The following is a 19,085-nucleotide window of genomic DNA, read 5'->3' as shown; positions in this document are numbered from 1 at the left end:
CAGAAATACAGGTAACAGGTGTTATCAGCATAAAAATAGGCAGAGATATATATTTAATTTTTTCATCATATTTCAGTTTGTACAGGGTGAAATATATTGTAGTATGTGTCTATCATATTGTAACAGGGGTGCACATGGCCCTTAGCGTGTTTCTTTACCTTCTTAGGTGAAACATTGCCTGGTACACAATTTTTACAAGGAACTTCTTCATGGAGCCATGATTTTCTTTGTTTGGCTATTTATGCCCTAGTTGTAATCTGACACTCACCAAATATGATCAAGATATAGTAATCCAGAAAACAGAAGAGGTTTTGGTTATAAGTCTCTGTACACCAGACTCATGCTCATCTTTTGCCTCCTCCTTCAATACATCGTTGTAATATCTTTCATTCTATGTTTCTGTTAAGGTATTAGGGCTTGAATAGATACTTAGATTCAGAAAGCTGTTGTTAGGCACTGAGTTGTTTGTGACTTTAGGGTGGAGGAGGCCTGGGGGTCTTCTCCCTCAGCCTGGGGAAAATTAAGAAAACGGCCGAAGAAATTAAGAAACGGCCTAGCACCAGCAGCCCTGCATTTGAGGGAGCCATGTCAACTGTGAAACCTGGGCCTCTAGACTGATGGCATAGGAACAGCTCTGAACTTCTGCTTCTGTGCAGGCTGGTTCTCAGCAATACTGACACATCACTAGTCACGGGGAGACTCAGGGACCTAGTGCATTTGTAAATTGGGCGTTTGACAACGTGACTGGATTTAGGTAGATTCTGCATGTTAAGGACTGACCAATTTTGGCCTGTATAGCCAATTAGAACAGATTGGGGTTTGATTATCTAGTATCTTTAGTCAGAGTATAGAATTTGAATATCCACAGAACTGTTTTGGGACTATTTTCAGTGGATACATTCACTCTGTTCATAAACATTTTGAAATTGGGGCAACCAGTAAAAATGTGTTGGCTGTTCAGTCTGATCTAAGTACTGAAGTAAAAGGATCATTTACTGTAGAGAAGTTATATATACACTGATCGTTCTTTATGTAATTTTGAGAATGACAGGTACATAAGATTTGCTTCAACGCACGTGCATCTTAGCTCTGTTGGCAGTAATTTGATGTGTGTTTTTAAGTAGTAGGTATCTACTTATTTTCTGAGCTAGTACTTCATGCATGTTTTGAAAGTAGAAATCTCCTTCAGACCAGTAGAACCAGTTATTGTTTCTCTATGTGTATGAGGTTTAGCTCCAAAATGCACTTTCAAAGGCACTTTGTAGATAGAACCTCCTTATTTGTAATGTTTTAGTGAACTATGATTAGTACCAGACTGAAATCTGGAAGTAAGGTGATTTTTCTTGGGAACTGGGAAATAGTTAATGGAAATTAGCTGCTGATTTTTTGTTGTTGTTGTTTTTTAATTGTAGCTCTTCTGAAGACCTACAGGAGGAAAGAGACACTAGAAACTTTTGATCTTATTCAGTGTTAACTGTGTTAAGAATATGGTGCTTTGGTGATTTGCCTCTTAAAATGACAGTCGCAGATTAACATTATTCTAAAAAAAAATCAGTCTAAAGGAGCAGCTGAATTTTGGATTAGTTTTTACTGCATGACTAGTGTTTTTCAGATTAACTAATAGGAAATCATAAAAATTAGAGAAGACAGTATAGGTAATTTTGTCGGTCTTGCTACATAAACATTAAGTTCTTAAGTTTGCACAAAGTCTGTAATTGGAAGTTATTAAAGAGCTATGGCATCCTATGAGAGAACTGAAGAAGAGGAAAGCTGAAGTAATTGTTCTGTAGAGTCTCTAGATCCCATAAGGCAACGGAGCCCAGAGTACCAAAACTGAACCGTAGGCTAAATGAGCTACATGCACTGAAATATGGAGACTCAAGGGTGTTCCAGAAGCTAAAAGAGTGCTAAAGCTGAATCAGCATTACAAAGGAGAATTGCAATGACCTGTGTGACTGTAGATTGATTAATTTTGATAATAACCCAAGATAAAATAAAGTTATAATTGATTTAAACAGGATTTAGAAGAAGGAGGGTAATTAATGCCAGTCAGAAGTTTTTCACAGAACACATCTCTCTGTCATGAAACTTTTTTTTAATCTTTTGAAGGAATGATATGTTTATTTTATAAAGGTAGCAGCACAGACTTTTATGGAACATCTTGTATGGTACTCTATGGAATTCACAATAAAAACAGTGCTTTAGGATAGTAGTTAATCACATGGATTTCAAATTTACACAAGCTGACTGATAGAACTTCAAAGGTGTTACCTGTCAATGGAGAATCATCACTGAATGGAGATTTTCCTACCAACATTTTTCAGGCAGCAGCACTAGATTCAGTACTAGTCAACACCTTCATTATTTATTGGATGTAAAATTGCTACTCTTAAAGTATGTGAATGGTAAAACGTAAAGGATAGCATAAGAATCAAAAACTGGAAAATAAAACCAAACAAATTCACACGTGAACTAAAAAGCACTATTTTAAGAGTGAGGGCAATGAAACATTAGAACAAATTACTTTGGAAAACATGGATTATTTCATCTCTTAGTATCTTCAGATATAGATTAGCTTTTTTAGTATATGGTATTCTTTACTCACTGGAAAGCAACTGATGTCGGTAAAAGAATATTCCTTTTTTTAAAAGAAAAGTATAATGTAGACAATGTAATTGTTGTGTTTGGCTTCAGACCCACAACTCTCAATTGTTACAGAAAGGATATTATTAAATACAGCTATGTTCTTACATGTGATTTCTATTAAGTACCAACCATACCAACAACCAGTACAACAAAAATAATGTCCTGGAACTTCCAGTCCATTTATATTTTGAAAATACGTGTGTGTGTGTGTGTATATGCATGCATATTATTCACAGATTTTCTATCTGTGAATAATACTTCTGAGCTTAGGGAAACTGTTCATATCCATAAGACTATTTGCATATACAATTATAGCAGTGAGGCCAGAGATGCAAACTGTGGAAGATGGAGTGCACAGAGAAGGATTTAATATTGAGGAAAAAAGGAGCTCATGTTTATGTGATTCAATAGCTTTAGTCCATTAGAAAATATTGGGCTGTGAAGTAAATTTTTTCCACGCTGCTGACTAGAATCTGCACCTTTGAAAGTTCATGTAGACACTGTATTATTTAGTATTCTCAAAAATACATGTATGTAGCTTTGCACTTTACTGGATTTGTCAATTTGTTTTCTCAGTGTGTGCAGTGTAAACATTTCTCTCTTACATACTGTGCATGCATTGTTTCAGAAAGTTTGGTTTCATTGCAGCAAAATTAACTTTTGAAGATCAGAATCTGGAGGATTAAACCTGAAATACAATGTAATACATATTTTTCTTAGATTATATTGTGCAGTAGTTAGAAGCTCTCAGGTTTCAGTCTTATAGATCTGTACTGATAAATTCTGAAATAAAATAAATTATCAGCCTTTCTGGGATTTGCTGGCTTGTTATGAAAAAGTAGTGACATATCCCTGGAACCTTGTAAACAATAAAACCTGACATTTTCTTAGCAAAATTTAAATTTGTTTTTAGTCTTCCAGTACTTGACATTACATAGAAATTACAATATCCTTGTTCAATACTATATATAGGTTTTGGAAATATCTCAGATAATAGTATCAATTTTTCAGGGTGCAAAGGAACATGTCATTTGGATGCATGATGAGTTTTGGGTAATAGTTGGCTTCTGTGTGTTTTGGTGAAAATCTTTTCAAAGTTACTTGGACTTTACTTTCATGTATCTGGCTAAAACCACATTTTATTAAATTAGTTGAAGTTGTTTTCCCAAGCCTTAATATTTCATAGCTCTTGAAACAAGGTCAAGTGAACTTCTGTGGAAACCAGAAAGAAAAAGTCATTTGACTGTAGTGACACTACTGCTTTCCCTGCTTTAGCTTTTTTCTTCTGCTTTCCTGATTGTTACTGTTTTCCTGTCCAGTACAGAGGCAATACCAAGGATACTTGCTTATGGTGTAAGTAGATAAAAGTTGGAAGAATCCAGTCAGGGAAGGCATCAGAGCATTACACCATCTAAGTGAGGGTTTACAGTGGTCCATTTGTCCCAAAGTTTTTTTGCACCACTGCTGTAGAAAATAAAATCATCTAACATCTTTTGGATCATTTAATTTATCTCCCAGTAGAGCCTGGAGACTGGTATTTGTGGTGCTGTCTGACACACTTTAATAAATCTGCTTCGTGATGATCTTTCTGAAAAATGCAATTGGTACAGATACTTGATATTGTAAGTGCAAGTACTGTTATTATTCCATTTGCTCAATTCCCACTGAAGTCCAGAATAGTTTTTTTTTAATGAAAAATATGATGGTAGTTTATTGACCTTCATGCTCTGTATGGACTAATAGGAATGACTTTCGATTTCAAAGAATGAAAAATATTTTGTGTGTGTGAGTGGGAAGGGAGTGATTTGTTCATGCATAGTTGCTATCGAGAAGTTTAAATGTCAGACCAGAGGTTTCAGGGCAAGGTAAAGCTTTGCCAGCAGTAAATTACTCTGACCTTATTCCAGGGTGGTGCCATGAGGGGAGATTTGCAATAATTTACCAATGTGGCAAGAGAGTTCCTCCAGAGTATTACATGTGGTTTTGTGTGTTCTGTTCCAAAAAAAGTTTCTTCATTTGTGTATATTACAGTTGAACTTACTCTGGTCTTTGATTACAGTGACAAAACAGAAATTTTGACCGCAAATTTCTCCTCCACTTTAAAAACCTGACTGTTCCACTTGTTATACCGTGTTTATTTGTGTATGTCCCCACTCTTACTTGGATAATGTGTTGCTATGGGCCTGTCCTGCCTCTGCGTGTATTGTTAGAGATGTGCAGTATGATTCAGTAGGATTCTTAGGTTCCGGAAGAGAGTTGATATGATACTGGATATTGCGAGTGTGTGGAGAGGGGTAGGGAATATATGGCATGTACTGTGTTCACATGTGTGATAGGGATAAATTACATAATTTTTTTTTTTTTCCTAGTGATCCACTTTAGATTATATTGTGTTCATAAGAGCAGATTCTAGATCTCAGCACAGTGAAACAATCCGCTGCATGGGGAAAGGGTAGCAGGTTGACTTTCACTGAAAATCTGATGCATCTGTCTTTCTGGGTCAGATTTATGATAAGGCTCAGAAGGATGTCTTTGGTGAGCTGATTTACACTTTGACAAGTGTTTTTTGGGGGGAGTAGTGCTAGTAAACATTTCTGGTAGAAATACTACAGATCACGAGTACTGTGTAGCTCAGAAAGAAGAATTGTGACATGTGAATGCTGATAGTTTTGGGAAATATAAATTAGTTACAAACTAGTATCCATATTACAACTAACTGTGGGCCTAACTTCTAACATTAGGTGCAGCAATACAAATACAGATGTTGCTCTGTGTGTGGTTTTGGTTTTGTTTGTGGGGGTTTTTTTTGAAGTAGGATAGAGTGATGGGGTAGTTTGACCCGTCTGGTTAGCTAACTAAGAAACACAGCTTCTGAAGGTGTGTACTGTGCATGCTAATGGGGCTAGTGCTGATCATAAAAATAATCCATAAATTTACTTTCATAGTTTACTTTTCTAGGTGACCCTTAATTCACTCTTAGTGGAAAGTATGTAGCAGAAGCTTTCTCTCCTGATTTTTTGTCTTTTTGTGAAATCATATTGAAGACCAGTGAACAATACGTTATTGCATATTCATTTGACATCCAACCTCACAATGACTGTCCTGTTTGGGACACTTCTGAGATCTTGAAATAGGATATATTATAACTCTTCAAATAATGGAGTGAGTGTTACATATCTGTCCCCTTTAGAGGGACAAGTAACTTCTCTCTTCTTTTTCTTCCTGTGGGGTATGGAGAAGCAAGACTGTAATCTCACTGGCATGAATTATTTAATATCCATTTGGAGGGTTTGAATGATGCATCCCAAAATGAGTAGCATGGCAGAACCTGATCATTACAGAGTTAGACTACACTGAAATGGGTTCACAGTATTTCTGTCTCTACGTATTATAGAATGAGAATGCCTTTAGGCATTTAAAATGATTTACAAGCCACAGCTATTTCCATGGAGTATAAAATATCAACCATTTGAAAATGAGGTCTTGTTGTCAAATCCTAATCCTTTTACCTCCTGAAGCAGTGTTTTTATATTAGCAACAAATGTTACTACAGCACAAAACATTAGGGAGGTCATGCAGTTCTTATCAAGTCCCAACTTATCAGTGTTTTATACTAAAACTGATTAATCTGCATTTTGTTAAACCTAGGTTTCACAGTATCTCAGTATGTATGTGACAACTAACACTGACCAGTGTTCCTGCTACTGAATACCTGGAAGAAAAAGCTTGAACACCATTAAGTGCAGGAAAGTACTACTTTTTACATAATCAACAAATGGTTTGACTGCATCCTTTAATTACAAATGCAACCATTCCATGCTCAAAAATAGTTTGGATTAAAAACTAGATTTAAAAATATAAGCTCTAAAGGAAAAAAGCACCCAATGTTTTCAGTATATTCAGTTGGGTGTGGAGACGGGTTCCCTTTGTTAATATAGTGTTTTCTTTGCTGGGTGTTTGTCACAATGTAATACGATCTTAAGCTGTTTTCCGAATTTTACCATAAATAAAAGTAGTACACTGAATATTGAGGCTGAGCCTGTGGTCATGGAAAATAAGTCTTTAAAGTTACTTCACCTGAGGTGCTGGAGAGCTTCCTCTTATCTGTGCTGATGGAAAAATATGGGAGAAGTTTTAATGCAGTACTTTGTACATTTTCTGGTTGATGAGTATAGGAGTCTGGGGTAAGCGGATACTTTGGAGAAACACAGCTACCATGGCTATGTTCTGTAATTTCTTAATTACTTTTGTTAAACCTTGTAACTCTCTATAGTTTTAAGGCACTGAGATGTTTGGAACTGCTGATGGCATTCCAGTTGCAGTCTTGCCACTTACGTAATTTATGCTATGTAATTTCAGCTCTAAATATTTGATTGCTCTGAAATTCTCTTATCAAATGGGAGCATACCTGCTTGATTTTTACATCCCTTTTTTAAGGGATTTAAGCCATTAAAATTCCTAGCAGTTTGTACTGGGTGTTGGCAACAAGCATATCTGAGTTAATGAGGCATGTGACTTCAGTTTAGGTATAGGAAGGATAAATGTAATTCAGTATCATATAAAAAGCATCAGGAATCAGAGAGAGACTGTCAGTAGATAAAGTTAAATGAAGAAAAAGTCCAGTAAAGGAAATTAAATTTACAATATATAATTTTTTACTACCTTGCTTTTGTATTTATTACCAGTTTGATGTAAACTTTGTATCTAAAATGTGGTTCAGTCCTGTGAGGTCCCATGTATTATAAAGACCTTACACTGATGGTCATATTTTTTAAAAAATAAGACAATGATTTCAAAAAATGCAAATGCTGCTTAACAGAAAACAAAGCCCTGAAGAAGCAATACAGGTTTATGTTTGTCTCATGTTTTGTAGCTGTAAATTAAATATAAAATAATTTAAATTTGTAAAGTAGTACAACATATAACAATATATTTAAATATTTCACACCAAGCATGCATATTTCTCCATGCTTTGTTTTATAACCACTGGTATTATGGTTTCCCAATTTTTTTAGGAAGTCACCATTAAAAGGCCAAAATTCTTTTACGCTTTTTTGAAAGGTAAAACTGGAGTTTGAAGTATGGCACCTTGTGTTGCATAACCTGAATTTTCCTTGGTTCAATAGAAGTTGAATACAGTATCAGAACTGGGGCTTGTGTAATCTCAGATTGATCTGACCTTTTATAAGCATTGTAGTTGTCACAATTTTCAATTTCCTTTGCCCTCTTGGGTGAAAAAGGTCTTCTCTGTCATGCAGGATACCTGCGTGCATTTTCAATGAACAAGTCTTTTAAAGCCATGTGGTTTATCTGAGAGGCAGTTTTTGCTTGTGAAAATACAATATTCTCTTCCCAGACAGGCTAAAAAGCAGTTTACTATTGGAACTTCCAGATGCAGTGCTTTTGTGTAAGAATCATAGACTGATAGAATCATAGAATCATTAAGGTTGGAAAAGACCTCTAAGATCATCGAGTCCAACCGTTGACCCAACACCACCATGCCCACTAAGCCATGTCCCTAAGTGCCTCATCTACTCGTCTTTTAAATACCTCCAGGGATGGGGACTCAACCACTTCCCTGGGCAGCCTGGTCCAATGTTTAACCACTCTTTCAGTAAGGAAGTTTTTCCTCACATCCAATCTAAACCTCCCCTGGCGCAACTTGAGGCCATTTCCTCTCATCCTATCGCTTGTTACTTGGGAGAAGAGACCGACACCCACCTCGCTACAACCTCCTTTCAGGGAGTTGTAGAGAGCGATGAGGTCTCCCCTCAGCCTCCTCTTCTCCAGGCTAAACAACCCCAGTTCCCTCAGCCACTCCTCATAAGACTTGTTCTCCAGACCGTTCATTAGCTTTGTTGCCCTTCTCTGGACATGCTCCAGCACCTCAACGTCCTTCTTGTAGTGAGGGGCCCAAAACTGAACACAGTATTCGAGGTGCGGCCTCACCAGTGCCGAGTACAGGGGCACGATCACTTCCCTACTCCTGCTGGCCACACTGTTTCTGATACAGGCCAGGATGCCATTGGCCTTCTTGGCCGCCTGGGCACACTGCCGGCTCATGTTCAGCCGGCTGTCAACCAGCACCCCCAGGTCCTTTTCCGACAGGCAGCTTTCCAGCCACTCTTCCCCAAGCCTGTAGCGCTGCATAGGGTTGTTGTGGCCGAAGTGTGGGACCCAGCACTTGGCCTTGTTGAAGCTCATACAGTTGGCCTCGGCCCATCGATCCAGCCTGTCCAGGTCCCTCTGCAGAGCCTTCCTACCCTCGAGCAGATCAACACTCCCGCCCAACTTGGTGTCGTCTGCAAACTTGCTGAGGGTGCACTCGATCCCCTCATCCAGATCATTGATAAAGATATTGAACAAGACCGGCCCCAAAACTGAGCCCTGGGGAACACCGCTCGTGACCGGCCGCCAACTGGGTTGAACTCCATTCACCACAACTCTCTGGGCCCGGCCGTCCAGCCAGTTTTTGACCCAGCGCAGAGTCCACCTGTCTAAGCCGTGAGCCGCCAGCTTCTCTAGGAGAATGCTGTGGGAGACAGTGTCAAAGGCCTTACTGAAGTCCAACACAGAGTACATTGTGGGGGAATTTCTAAGGGGCTAATGGTGATCCCTGACAGCTGTAGTGATCGGTTTGAGAGTCACCTGCACTGTGGTGGATATCAGAAGAATTTAAGATGATGCTGAATTCTTTGTCCCTGACGTCTTAAATAAACACTAGTTCTTGTGGGAGCTGTTTTTCCCTAGTGACAAAATAGTTCTCTCAATGAAATTTGTGTGTGTGTACAAGGAACATCTCTTGTTTTACTGTGATAGTACTGAAGAACCAAAACTAGGGAAAATTTCTGAGTTAAATGCATCTTTTCTGTGACTGATCTTGCAGTGCTACAGAACAATTTCACTAGGAGTCTTCATGTTGCCCTTAAAGGTCAATTAATAACATTCAGATTTTAGGTATTTTCAGTAAAGCTTCATACATGTTTAGGTGAAAATATGTATAAGCTGGAAGGAAATAATTGCTGAGAAACTAAGGATCCAACATTTTATTCCTTTTTAATTAATTATGTTATTCTAAATATAAAATTAATTAAAAGCAGCAGGTTTCAGTCACTCCACCTCAGAAGATTTCTTGGTGTAGTTTTAATCATATTTATCTTACTCTGAACACTTACAGGCTTGGTCTACAGTGATGATTTTTTTCAGTGTTTGTACTTTACTTTGTTATAAATGTTGACTAAAATGTGCTAACAGGTAGAATAAGTATTATCAGATGAAGCTGTTCCGTTGTGTTTCAATGTCTCATACAACATCAAGAAGTCAGAGATCATTGTGAATCTGGGTTGTACATGCTTTTTGAACGTTGCTGTCATGGCCAAAATAGATGTAAAAGACATGCACAAGCATTGAAATTACAGCTTTTTACAATATTACTGTCTATAGTAGAACATTATAGTCTGCCCATCCCTTTTTTAATATTTTTATTATGTCCCTAAAATAGTGGAGGTAATCAGATGTGTAAATAGGCAAACACATCACAGTAGTGGTGTGTAACATTTAGGCTATTTAAACCACAACTATTCTCTGTGTATAGAATATTAATTATCATCAGCACATTTAGATTTTCTTTTCTCATGCATAGAACGAATGAGTGGATATAATTTAGAATTATTTTTATGTATATACTTGAATTATGACAGCTTGATAAGGCTCAGAATTTGGGAAATGCCGTGCATTTAATTTCTATTTAGTTGTTTTGCTCTGTGATGCTAGGTAAGACTGAAATATTAGGTACCTGGCTTGCCTTTAGTTGATTTCAAAAGTACTTTGAGGTCTACAGGGGAAAGTGCTGTATTAAATCTCCCTAATAATTTTATAAACAGCTGATTTGCATTAATAATGATATATATGATCAATCAGCAAAGACACAGAGCAAAGCAGGATGTTTATTGCCAAACCAGATAATCAGATGGGATAAAACAGAGGAGTATGCTTGCCATAGAATTAATACAATTCCTAGAAACTCCATGATTTTTTTCAGTATATTTTTCGTAGTCAGGGCAAGCAAACAGCTAATAATATTTTTTTTAAGAGCTGTCAAACCTTCTTCCTCTAATGATTTGTTTGTCAGAATGTAGCAGGTTTTTATGGATGAGAGATATATACTTGTGAATCCTTTGCTATGCAGCTTCTCTGGCCTTTCCTACCTATTGATGATGATTTAGCATAACACATTTGCAGTAATAAAGATGCTAATCTGTTGCTTTCTGCATTTTTACATGGTCTGTGATTAATTTAATAAATTCTGTAGCTCTTTGTTTAGATAATTTTATTTCCTCTCTATGGTCTTACCATGCTTCTGCTTCTTAAATGCGTTTGCCTTGCACCAGTTACTAACACAGGTGGCGATTGAGCTCAAGAAATAGAGATTGATTAATCATGAAGAATAAGCTTCCTTGCTGTAGTTCTGAAGCTGGAATCACGGACACATTGTAAGAATAATTGGTCATTGGTTATTTGTCCTGTTGAAAACTACTTAGACATTTTAATCCATTTTCAAAAGCTGCTAAGGTTTTAACTTCAGCTGGAGTGACATAAAGGAAGGTAACCAGAACTAACAGACAGGTACATGTCTCCAGGTGGAAGGTGAGCTGTAGAAATGCCCAATAATTTTTTTTTTTTTTTTTAATACAGGCTTTTATTTATACCAGGATCTTAACATTGCAGCAAAAGGTACCTATGAATGCTTAGCTCTAATTAGTGGTAGAATAAGGTCTGCAGTGAAGTACCACTTGATTATACTTTAGATATGTCAGGTCTATTTTATGACATTGATCCAAATTAAATTTATTTAATGGGCCATATGGTACTCTTTGTTTTCTCAAATTTGTAATATAAACCTGTAACATGATGCTGAAAACCAAAATGAACTCCAGAGAAATAAAATTATTCAGTTATGAATAGTATGCACATCCTTGCGCTGACATGAACCACTCCTTGATTACTGTCTAACCACATGGCTTGATTTCCTTCCAGTCCAAAGGGAGGGCTTGATTGACACAGTGGAGACCAGCCTGAGCAACTGAGTGATCTAAACAGTGCTATTATGGGTGTTTTACTGTAAGACGAACCAGCTGAAGAAATGTAGTTTGTCTGCTCTACAAGAGGGAGTTAGTTCTTACAGAGTGTGTTGCTGATAATTTATTCTAGATGCATTTTTAAAGATTTTTTTTTTTTTTTTCCCTACATAAAAGCTAACATTTAAAGGATTGTTAAGTAGGACGTGACTTCAACTGGTGAAGTAATGCATAGCAATTAAACTTTTTTTCCAAACTGGGAACTCAGAAATTGTTTTTGCATATATGAAAGGAAAGATTCTGTGGATTATCAGAATTAAAATTAATCAAATTTGTCATGTTATAAAGAGGGTTTTTTGGTAAATGACACCACTTCAGATTTAAACATACAAGAACAGCAGACGAATTGGTGGGTAAAAAAATAATTAAAGGGAAAGCAGAAAGCCAAAGTGATACACAGTTGCTATTACATGATGATTGACAAATTATTTGGCATTGAAGAACTTTAAAATGCTTTTAAATCCTGTGTTTCTGGACACTGGCATTGGTGTGATCTTCACCCCCACCCCAGTCAATTCTGTGGTCCACATCCCCTAGTAGTATTTTTCTTAGGAGTGACCTTCATTTCCTAGCAGCAGTAATGTTTTTCACTCAGTCTTTCATCTCTGTTCTGCATTGGTGCCTACTTGGCTTGCAGTAAGGATCAGGCATTCTGCTGCCAAGCATGGAAGCTGTCCTGCTTGTCATAAATTGCAGTTACAATTTTGGGAGACGACCTTTTCCTAGTTTCCCTGACTGGTGCATTTTGAAAGAAACTTGAGACAGTGCTTGTACATTTTGGTGGGAGAGTGTTTCACATGATACAAGAACAATATTTCCAGCTGATAGAACTAAGTGGACTTTGAAGTTAATTTCTGTGTCAGAAACAGTAGTGTCTTCAATGCGGAAAGATCGAACAAAGATTTGGGATGGTTCTTCTAGGTAAGGATGAGGAGGGAAGGAAATGAAAGCAGCAACTACTAATATAGCCGGTATTTGTGGGTCATGGTCCTATAAACAGGTATTTGTAGGTATGGCTTCAGTTATGTGTCTAGCTGCTAGGTTTAATGCTATAAATGCAGCTGATATTAGACTTAATTGACGTTACTTTTACCTGCAAAACAATAATAATAAATACAAGGCTGAGCTGCCTGGACATTGACAAGCAAATCTGTATAAATAAAGGAACTCCGTTCAGTCATATAAACAAAAAAGTTTAATCCCATTTGAGGTTTGATATACTTCCTTCCTACAGATGCTGATCCAGTAAGATACAACTTTCCCCTTGTCTTGCTTTAAGTCTGTGTGAATGCCTCACAACATCTCAAATGGCATTAGACACCTGTATTTAGGCAAGCAGATAGCCTAAAATGTCCCACCACCTAATTGCTCCCACCCCATCTCCCATCATTCCCATGCCTGCCATCATTCTTCTGCATGCTAAGACTATCTCATTTTTGCATCTTACTCTAGGAAATTGTTCCTCAATTTCTTTTCTTATAACTGTAAGACAGGGGTGGAGGAAGAGGCTTGCTTTGTTGATTCCTTCAACTTCTTATTTGCTTTGATTTGTTATTGTATGTGAAATATGTGGCACGCTGTATGGTGGGCTGTTGTTCTTGCATTGACTAAGTTAAAAGCTTGCCTCTTAGTTTAACAACACTTCATTGATGGGAAAGTTTTATTCATTGTAGGCCATTATTATTCTTTATCTTAAAGTCCATTAATTTTGGGAAACATTTCGTTTGTTTAATGAATGCAAAACACACTACATGAAGTTTGCAGTCATTGCCAAAGACTTGAAGAATGCTGATGTTGTAGAGTCTGCGTAACAATAAAAGTAAATTGGAAGAGAACAGTATCTTGCACATAAAGCATTCTCCCATATTAGTGCAGTGTTAAATATTTATTGTTGAACTAGTCATTATCAGGGGCTTGTGTGTCAGAACAGTGAAAGCTGAACAAAGCAGTTAAACTCTTAAGATGCTAGCGTGATTGAATTGAACGTTGCTGTCATAAAAATATAAATCCTATACCATGAAGGATGGTGATGTAAGAAACAAAAAGTACTGTATCACATTGTACTCTTAACTGAATCTGTAAACAGTCCTTATGTAAACTTTTGTACATAACAAATATTTCATTGTTGCTATAGTGAGGAAAAAAGTAACAGATTCTTTCTGAATAGTTAAAATGGAATGTAGTAAAGTGTTTCCTGAGGGGCAGAATGCTGGCTAAAAGTCAGGCTTGGGTTTCTGAAAAAGGCACCAACCCCCCATTCTGAAATGGTGGTAGGTGGTAGATGACTCTACCATCATTTTCACCTCTTAGAAACAATACAGAAAGGGGAACAATATCAAAATACTCTGCTAATTAGCTGTGTCCCTGCAGTATCTATAACCTTGACTGCTTTTCTGTGAAACCTTATCTGCTTAGCAGATGACAATAACGATCCAGCTTTCTAATGTTCCTGATACTTAGCCAACAATTTTGGGGTATAGGTGAGATGACACTAATGGAAAATGCCTTAGAACTTCATTTGTACAGGTACACCAGTTGACTTCTCACAGATTAAAGATTTCTGGCATTTTTTGCTGCGTGAAACGTTATTCATTGCATGAAACCTTGTTTTCCTCTTCTATTACCCCCTCTTCAATTGGGAATTCCAGGTATAAATTCCAAGTCCACACTTGTACCTCCAGTCAGCAGCTTACAGTATTCCTTTTCTGAAAATCCTGTAACAAATTCTAGATAGGAATACATAGGAGATGATGAAAGGTTAATGTTCGCTAAATAGAGTGAAAGGTATAAAGATGTAGATTTAAAAGGAAAAAAATGTACATTCAGTTCCCTGCAACATTTCCTTCCCTCTCAGAGGTATGTATTAAGATTTTGATGGTCCTTACCACGTTTCAAGATATCCCTTCTATTGATTACTTCTTGAAAATTAATTCCGGATAGTCACGATAGTTACATAAATTCTTAACCTGAGTTAGATGCAAGTAGCATTAGCCTTGAAGAGCTTTGCTGCCATTGTGTTTACTGAGAGCTAGGATTAGGTCTCTTTAGAAAGGCAAGATCCTTCCATGTAGTATGTGGCTTGCTTATGGATCAGTGACTCTTCAGCTGTTTGTCTCTTCTGATACTGAATTGTTTTGCCCAACAGTTTTATTGGGATTAATTTGGTCATTTAACTTTGTGATTTCCTTGGTAGGTAACTGGTATTTTTGCTTGTTTCAGAGATTTTCCTATTGAACCCAAAAGCTGTATTTCACATCATTCAGTAAACTTTTAAGCATTAAAGGAAGAACAGACTACTCATCATTTATGAAACTTAACCAAATGTGTTGGGCAGTATGAGGAAGCTAGGAGATAGTCTAATCTACACTGTAGTATAGTATGCTGTGTGATACTTAAACATGTTATAATTCCTGAAAGGAGCTGTCACTTAAGAATGGATTTTGTATGCATATATATGCATAAAATTATAAACATGCCTTTATGTGTGGATGTGTGCTATACAATGGTTTTGACTGGGAAAGATTGTAGAAGATAAAATGTGGTTATTTAAAAACACCTTTTGCAATGAGTATATAGTTCGGGCTTCTGCTGTTTCTGTTGTAGCTTTGGATTTTAAAAAGCAAGGTTACTGACATTATTGAGACTGTTTAGACAGCAGGTGAATTTGTATATCTTTGAACAGCCACACTGTGATGTTGTTGAATGTCTTCTCAATGTGATTGAAACCTTCTCAAGAATGGTGTGAAGGGGGAGTGAAACACAGGAACAAAAGTTGTAATTAAAGAGAAGTCTTGAGGTTTAAAAACTTTAAAAAATCTCTTAATCTAAACCTGAAAAATCCCCCAAAAGTGCTGATTTGTCTGCAAAAAACATTGTCTGCAATGTTTTAACAACTATGACTTACAAATGACACCTAAGATTAATGCTACATTAATGTTTAATTTTTATTATTCTTCTTTCTTACTGTGCTATGGAGAGCCGGGATTTTGGCTGCTGTAAGTCATGTTGCTCCATGGATATCTTTAAAGGCGATAGTGTTTACTAGAGGTGGACTGCACATACAGAAAGGATCTTTTGTTTCTTTTTTGACTGTAACTCTCAGTCTTTTTGGATGGACTTTGCACAACTCTGAATGTATGTAAGAATGGTTGGAGCAGAAACGTTTAACAAGAAAAGAGTTATACAGCCACCTTTCAAAAATACTTATGAAATGGAAGCTATTTCTTGAAGGTATTTTAAAATAGTTTTCTGTGAGAATCTGCAGCCCTTGTTTATACTGGGTAATATGCAATTGCATTCTTCATGGCACTGAAGTGAAACTGTGAAGCAATAATTATGCTAATTTAAATATGGAAAAATACCAAGATTTGTCTTTTTCTAACTCTTAAAACATTTTCCTGCTAACCCCAGGAACTTTAGTACACAGAATCTGGTGTATTTTAGTATTAAAGGAGAACTAATCTTATACTGTTCTTGTAGCAAGCTAGTAATTTAGTAGGTAGGTCTGAGGAAGTTCTGTTATACTATATAAACTGTTAGCTAAATGTAAATAATCTCTAGTACTTTAACTTCTTAACAATCTTAAATAGAAACCTAAGCAGCTTATTTGCTATAACAGATGTTGAAAGCCTTTGTGCCTACTGTTTATTAAGTCTTTAATTACCTGATGTATTTGAAAGCTACACTAATATGTGGCACTCAGTCTTGGGCTTGTTTTCCAGTTTTCATCTTATGTTTATTACATTTCTGTTGCTAAGATTTCACCATTAAATACTTACGTGAAAGAAATACAAACGTGTCACTGACTAGAATTGTTTTAAGCAATTTACCCAGAAAATGTGTATTTATGTATCTTTAGCCTTTTAATTCTTTTTTTATTCTTAACCCCTGCTCTGCAAGTGCACCAAATTATTTACATTGCCAGCATTTCATAGACCATAGATACCTTGAATATGATTATCTGATTCAGCTTTTTCTGTTAGAGAGCTTGCTATTAACTGAATAAAGAATTGATTCCTTAGTAGCCATTAAAGATCTCAGAACGTGCTTCCAAAAGGCGCCATGATGACCTCTGATCTCCTGCCCAGTATGGGGCATTTCATATGCCTGCCAAAGGCTTCTCCTCTTGCCCCTCCTACCATTTCAATTAGATATGACTTTCATTGTCCTTTGAAAGACTCAACCATGTTGCAGCACACTCTTCATTCTCTGCTATGTCCGATCCCAAAGACTGCAGTATATATCAATAAGGGGGTGAAAGGTTTGTAGGATCACTCACTACTAAGTATGAATCAGCTAATACCTGTTTGCACCAGTGTAAGTTCCAGCCTGTTTTTAAAATGCTTTGACCCAAAGAATGCTGTATAAATGAGGTACTGATAGGAGTTGTTAAGAGTCTGGTAGCAAGTAAGTAAGTAGAATTTTGATTTGTGTTTGTTTTTCAGAGCCAGAGCTTCAACTGTGTGGAAAAGACTAAATGTCCAGCATCTAATGTGAGTTCTGTGCAGATACAGGGAGATTCAGATTATTTCATCAACCATCTTGGAGTACCTGCCACGCAGTTTTCTTATGAGGACATCAAAACATCAGAGGTAGTATGAATAAAAATGGACAAACTGAAAATAGCAGAAAGATAGAATTAGATGTTCTCAGGTTATATCCTTACATGACAAGCGTGTTGTAGTGGAAAGTTATCTCCTATAAGTATGGTTTTTTACATCTTCAGAGGATTACCACAGAGCTTCAAAGTGACTGATTTTATAGGGGTATGGCATTCAAACAAACAGATAAATGTTTAGAACAAATCAAAAGCAAAAAAAAATTGGAGGATATTATGTTTAAAATGTTAATATTGCTGTTAGTATTATAGGTTACATATTATCTAACCCAACTTTTCAGACTGCTTTCATCATAGAGGAAACAAGTTTTGATATGTATTTTTTTCCTGCACAGTAGGATGAGACAGCCTTCAAAATGAATTTTATATCCATTTTCATACTGTGGGCAAAACATGACTCTAGTATATATGTTGGTTGTAAAGATCTGTATGCTTGATTGGAGTCTTCAAAACACCATGTTCTTTTTCAGCCCATTGTCCTCTGCAAGGTAAGTGGAAGGAAGAGGCATGTTACGCTGTTTGGAGACCAGGTTGGAATTGGACACAGATAAACTGTTAGGAAAGTTTGTCCTTTGTCAGCCTTCACTACTGTAGGTTGTATTTGTACCTGGACACCTCAAACCTACCCTCAGTTGGTCAGCTGAGGATCAGGAAGCCTGGCATCAGTTATTTCAAGATACAGTGGTCATGAGAAAAGGTGTGTGTTTTCTTGCAAAGGTAACAATGCATTGAATTCATATTCCCCTCATTTCTCTTCTTGCACTGTGCTTATCTACATATGCGCACATCTTTCCAAGTTCAAGAACAAAGGTGAAGCTGAGTTGAGCTGGAATACTTTCTGGCACTGCATGCTAATATCTTTCTATTTCACAAATGCAAAGCAAAACAGAAATATGCCAAGTATTGGAACATTGTTGTGATATTGTTGTGTAAATTGAAATAGATTAAGTCAAGAATTTATATAAATAAGGAGACTTCTGTTTCTAAACATCACTGCACCTATTAGGCAAAGTATTCTATTTCAGATTAAACACAAGGCAAAGGCTGCAAGGAAAATGTGAAGGCAGAAGATCTATGAGTGCAATGTTTATGACAGGCTTGTGGTCCAGTGCAAACTTCTGTTGTCACTTAGCAGCTATTCCACATAGTTTTCATTCCCGATCTGTGTATACAGGATCTATAGAGCATGAGGAAGAATCTGCAAACTTCAATATATCAAAATAATAAGTATTTCCCAGCAACATTTACAATATGAACACTGAAGGTTCCCTTGGCTATTGTCTATTTCAATCCTACCAAAGTTATTCTTTGTGTTCAGTTAACTTTGCAGATGTGCATTTTTGTCTCTCAGAATGACTCGACAATGTAATTAAAATCATAAAAGAAAATATTTTCATATTTGCTTAAATATGATACAGCAACTTTGGTTCTCTGTTGAAAACTCAGCTTTTGTTCTTCTTGCAAAATCATTTCCTAGAAATAAACTTGTGATAAGTGTAATCTGCAGTCTTGAAGTTGATGTACTGCACCTCTTGGACCATAGGAGATCTTGACCCCGTGACATCTATTTCATGCGAGAAATAAATCTGCTTAGCAAAATGTGTAAATTTCTGTTGGGAAGAAGATGGATTTTTTCCTAAAAGTGAAGTTACACAGAATGATTAAATTTGGATTCTTTGCTATAT

At 36.7% G+C, this 19,085-nt stretch overlaps 1 protein-coding gene across 1 annotated transcript in view; it reads left to right on the top strand.

Annotated features, from left to right (window-relative positions):
* NAALADL2 (N-acetylated alpha-linked acidic dipeptidase like 2) overlaps nucleotides 1-19,085 on the top strand; it is a 400,097-nt gene that overhangs the window by 290,624 nt on the left and 90,388 nt on the right. The window contains exon 10 of the mRNA XM_076341349.1: nucleotides 17,228-17,374. Coding sequence (XP_076197464.1) covers nucleotides 17,228-17,374 — 147 coding nt within the window. The remainder of the gene's footprint in view (nucleotides 1-17,227; nucleotides 17,375-19,085) is intronic.

The sequence above is a fragment of the Aptenodytes patagonicus genome, chromosome 6 (genome assembly GCF_965638725.1).
Source record: "Aptenodytes patagonicus chromosome 6, bAptPat1.pri.cur, whole genome shotgun sequence".
NCBI classification, from domain to species: Eukaryota; Metazoa; Chordata; class Aves; order Sphenisciformes; family Spheniscidae; genus Aptenodytes; species Aptenodytes patagonicus.
Note: the sequence above shows the minus strand (reverse complement) of the source record. Positions and strands in the feature narration are given on the sequence as shown.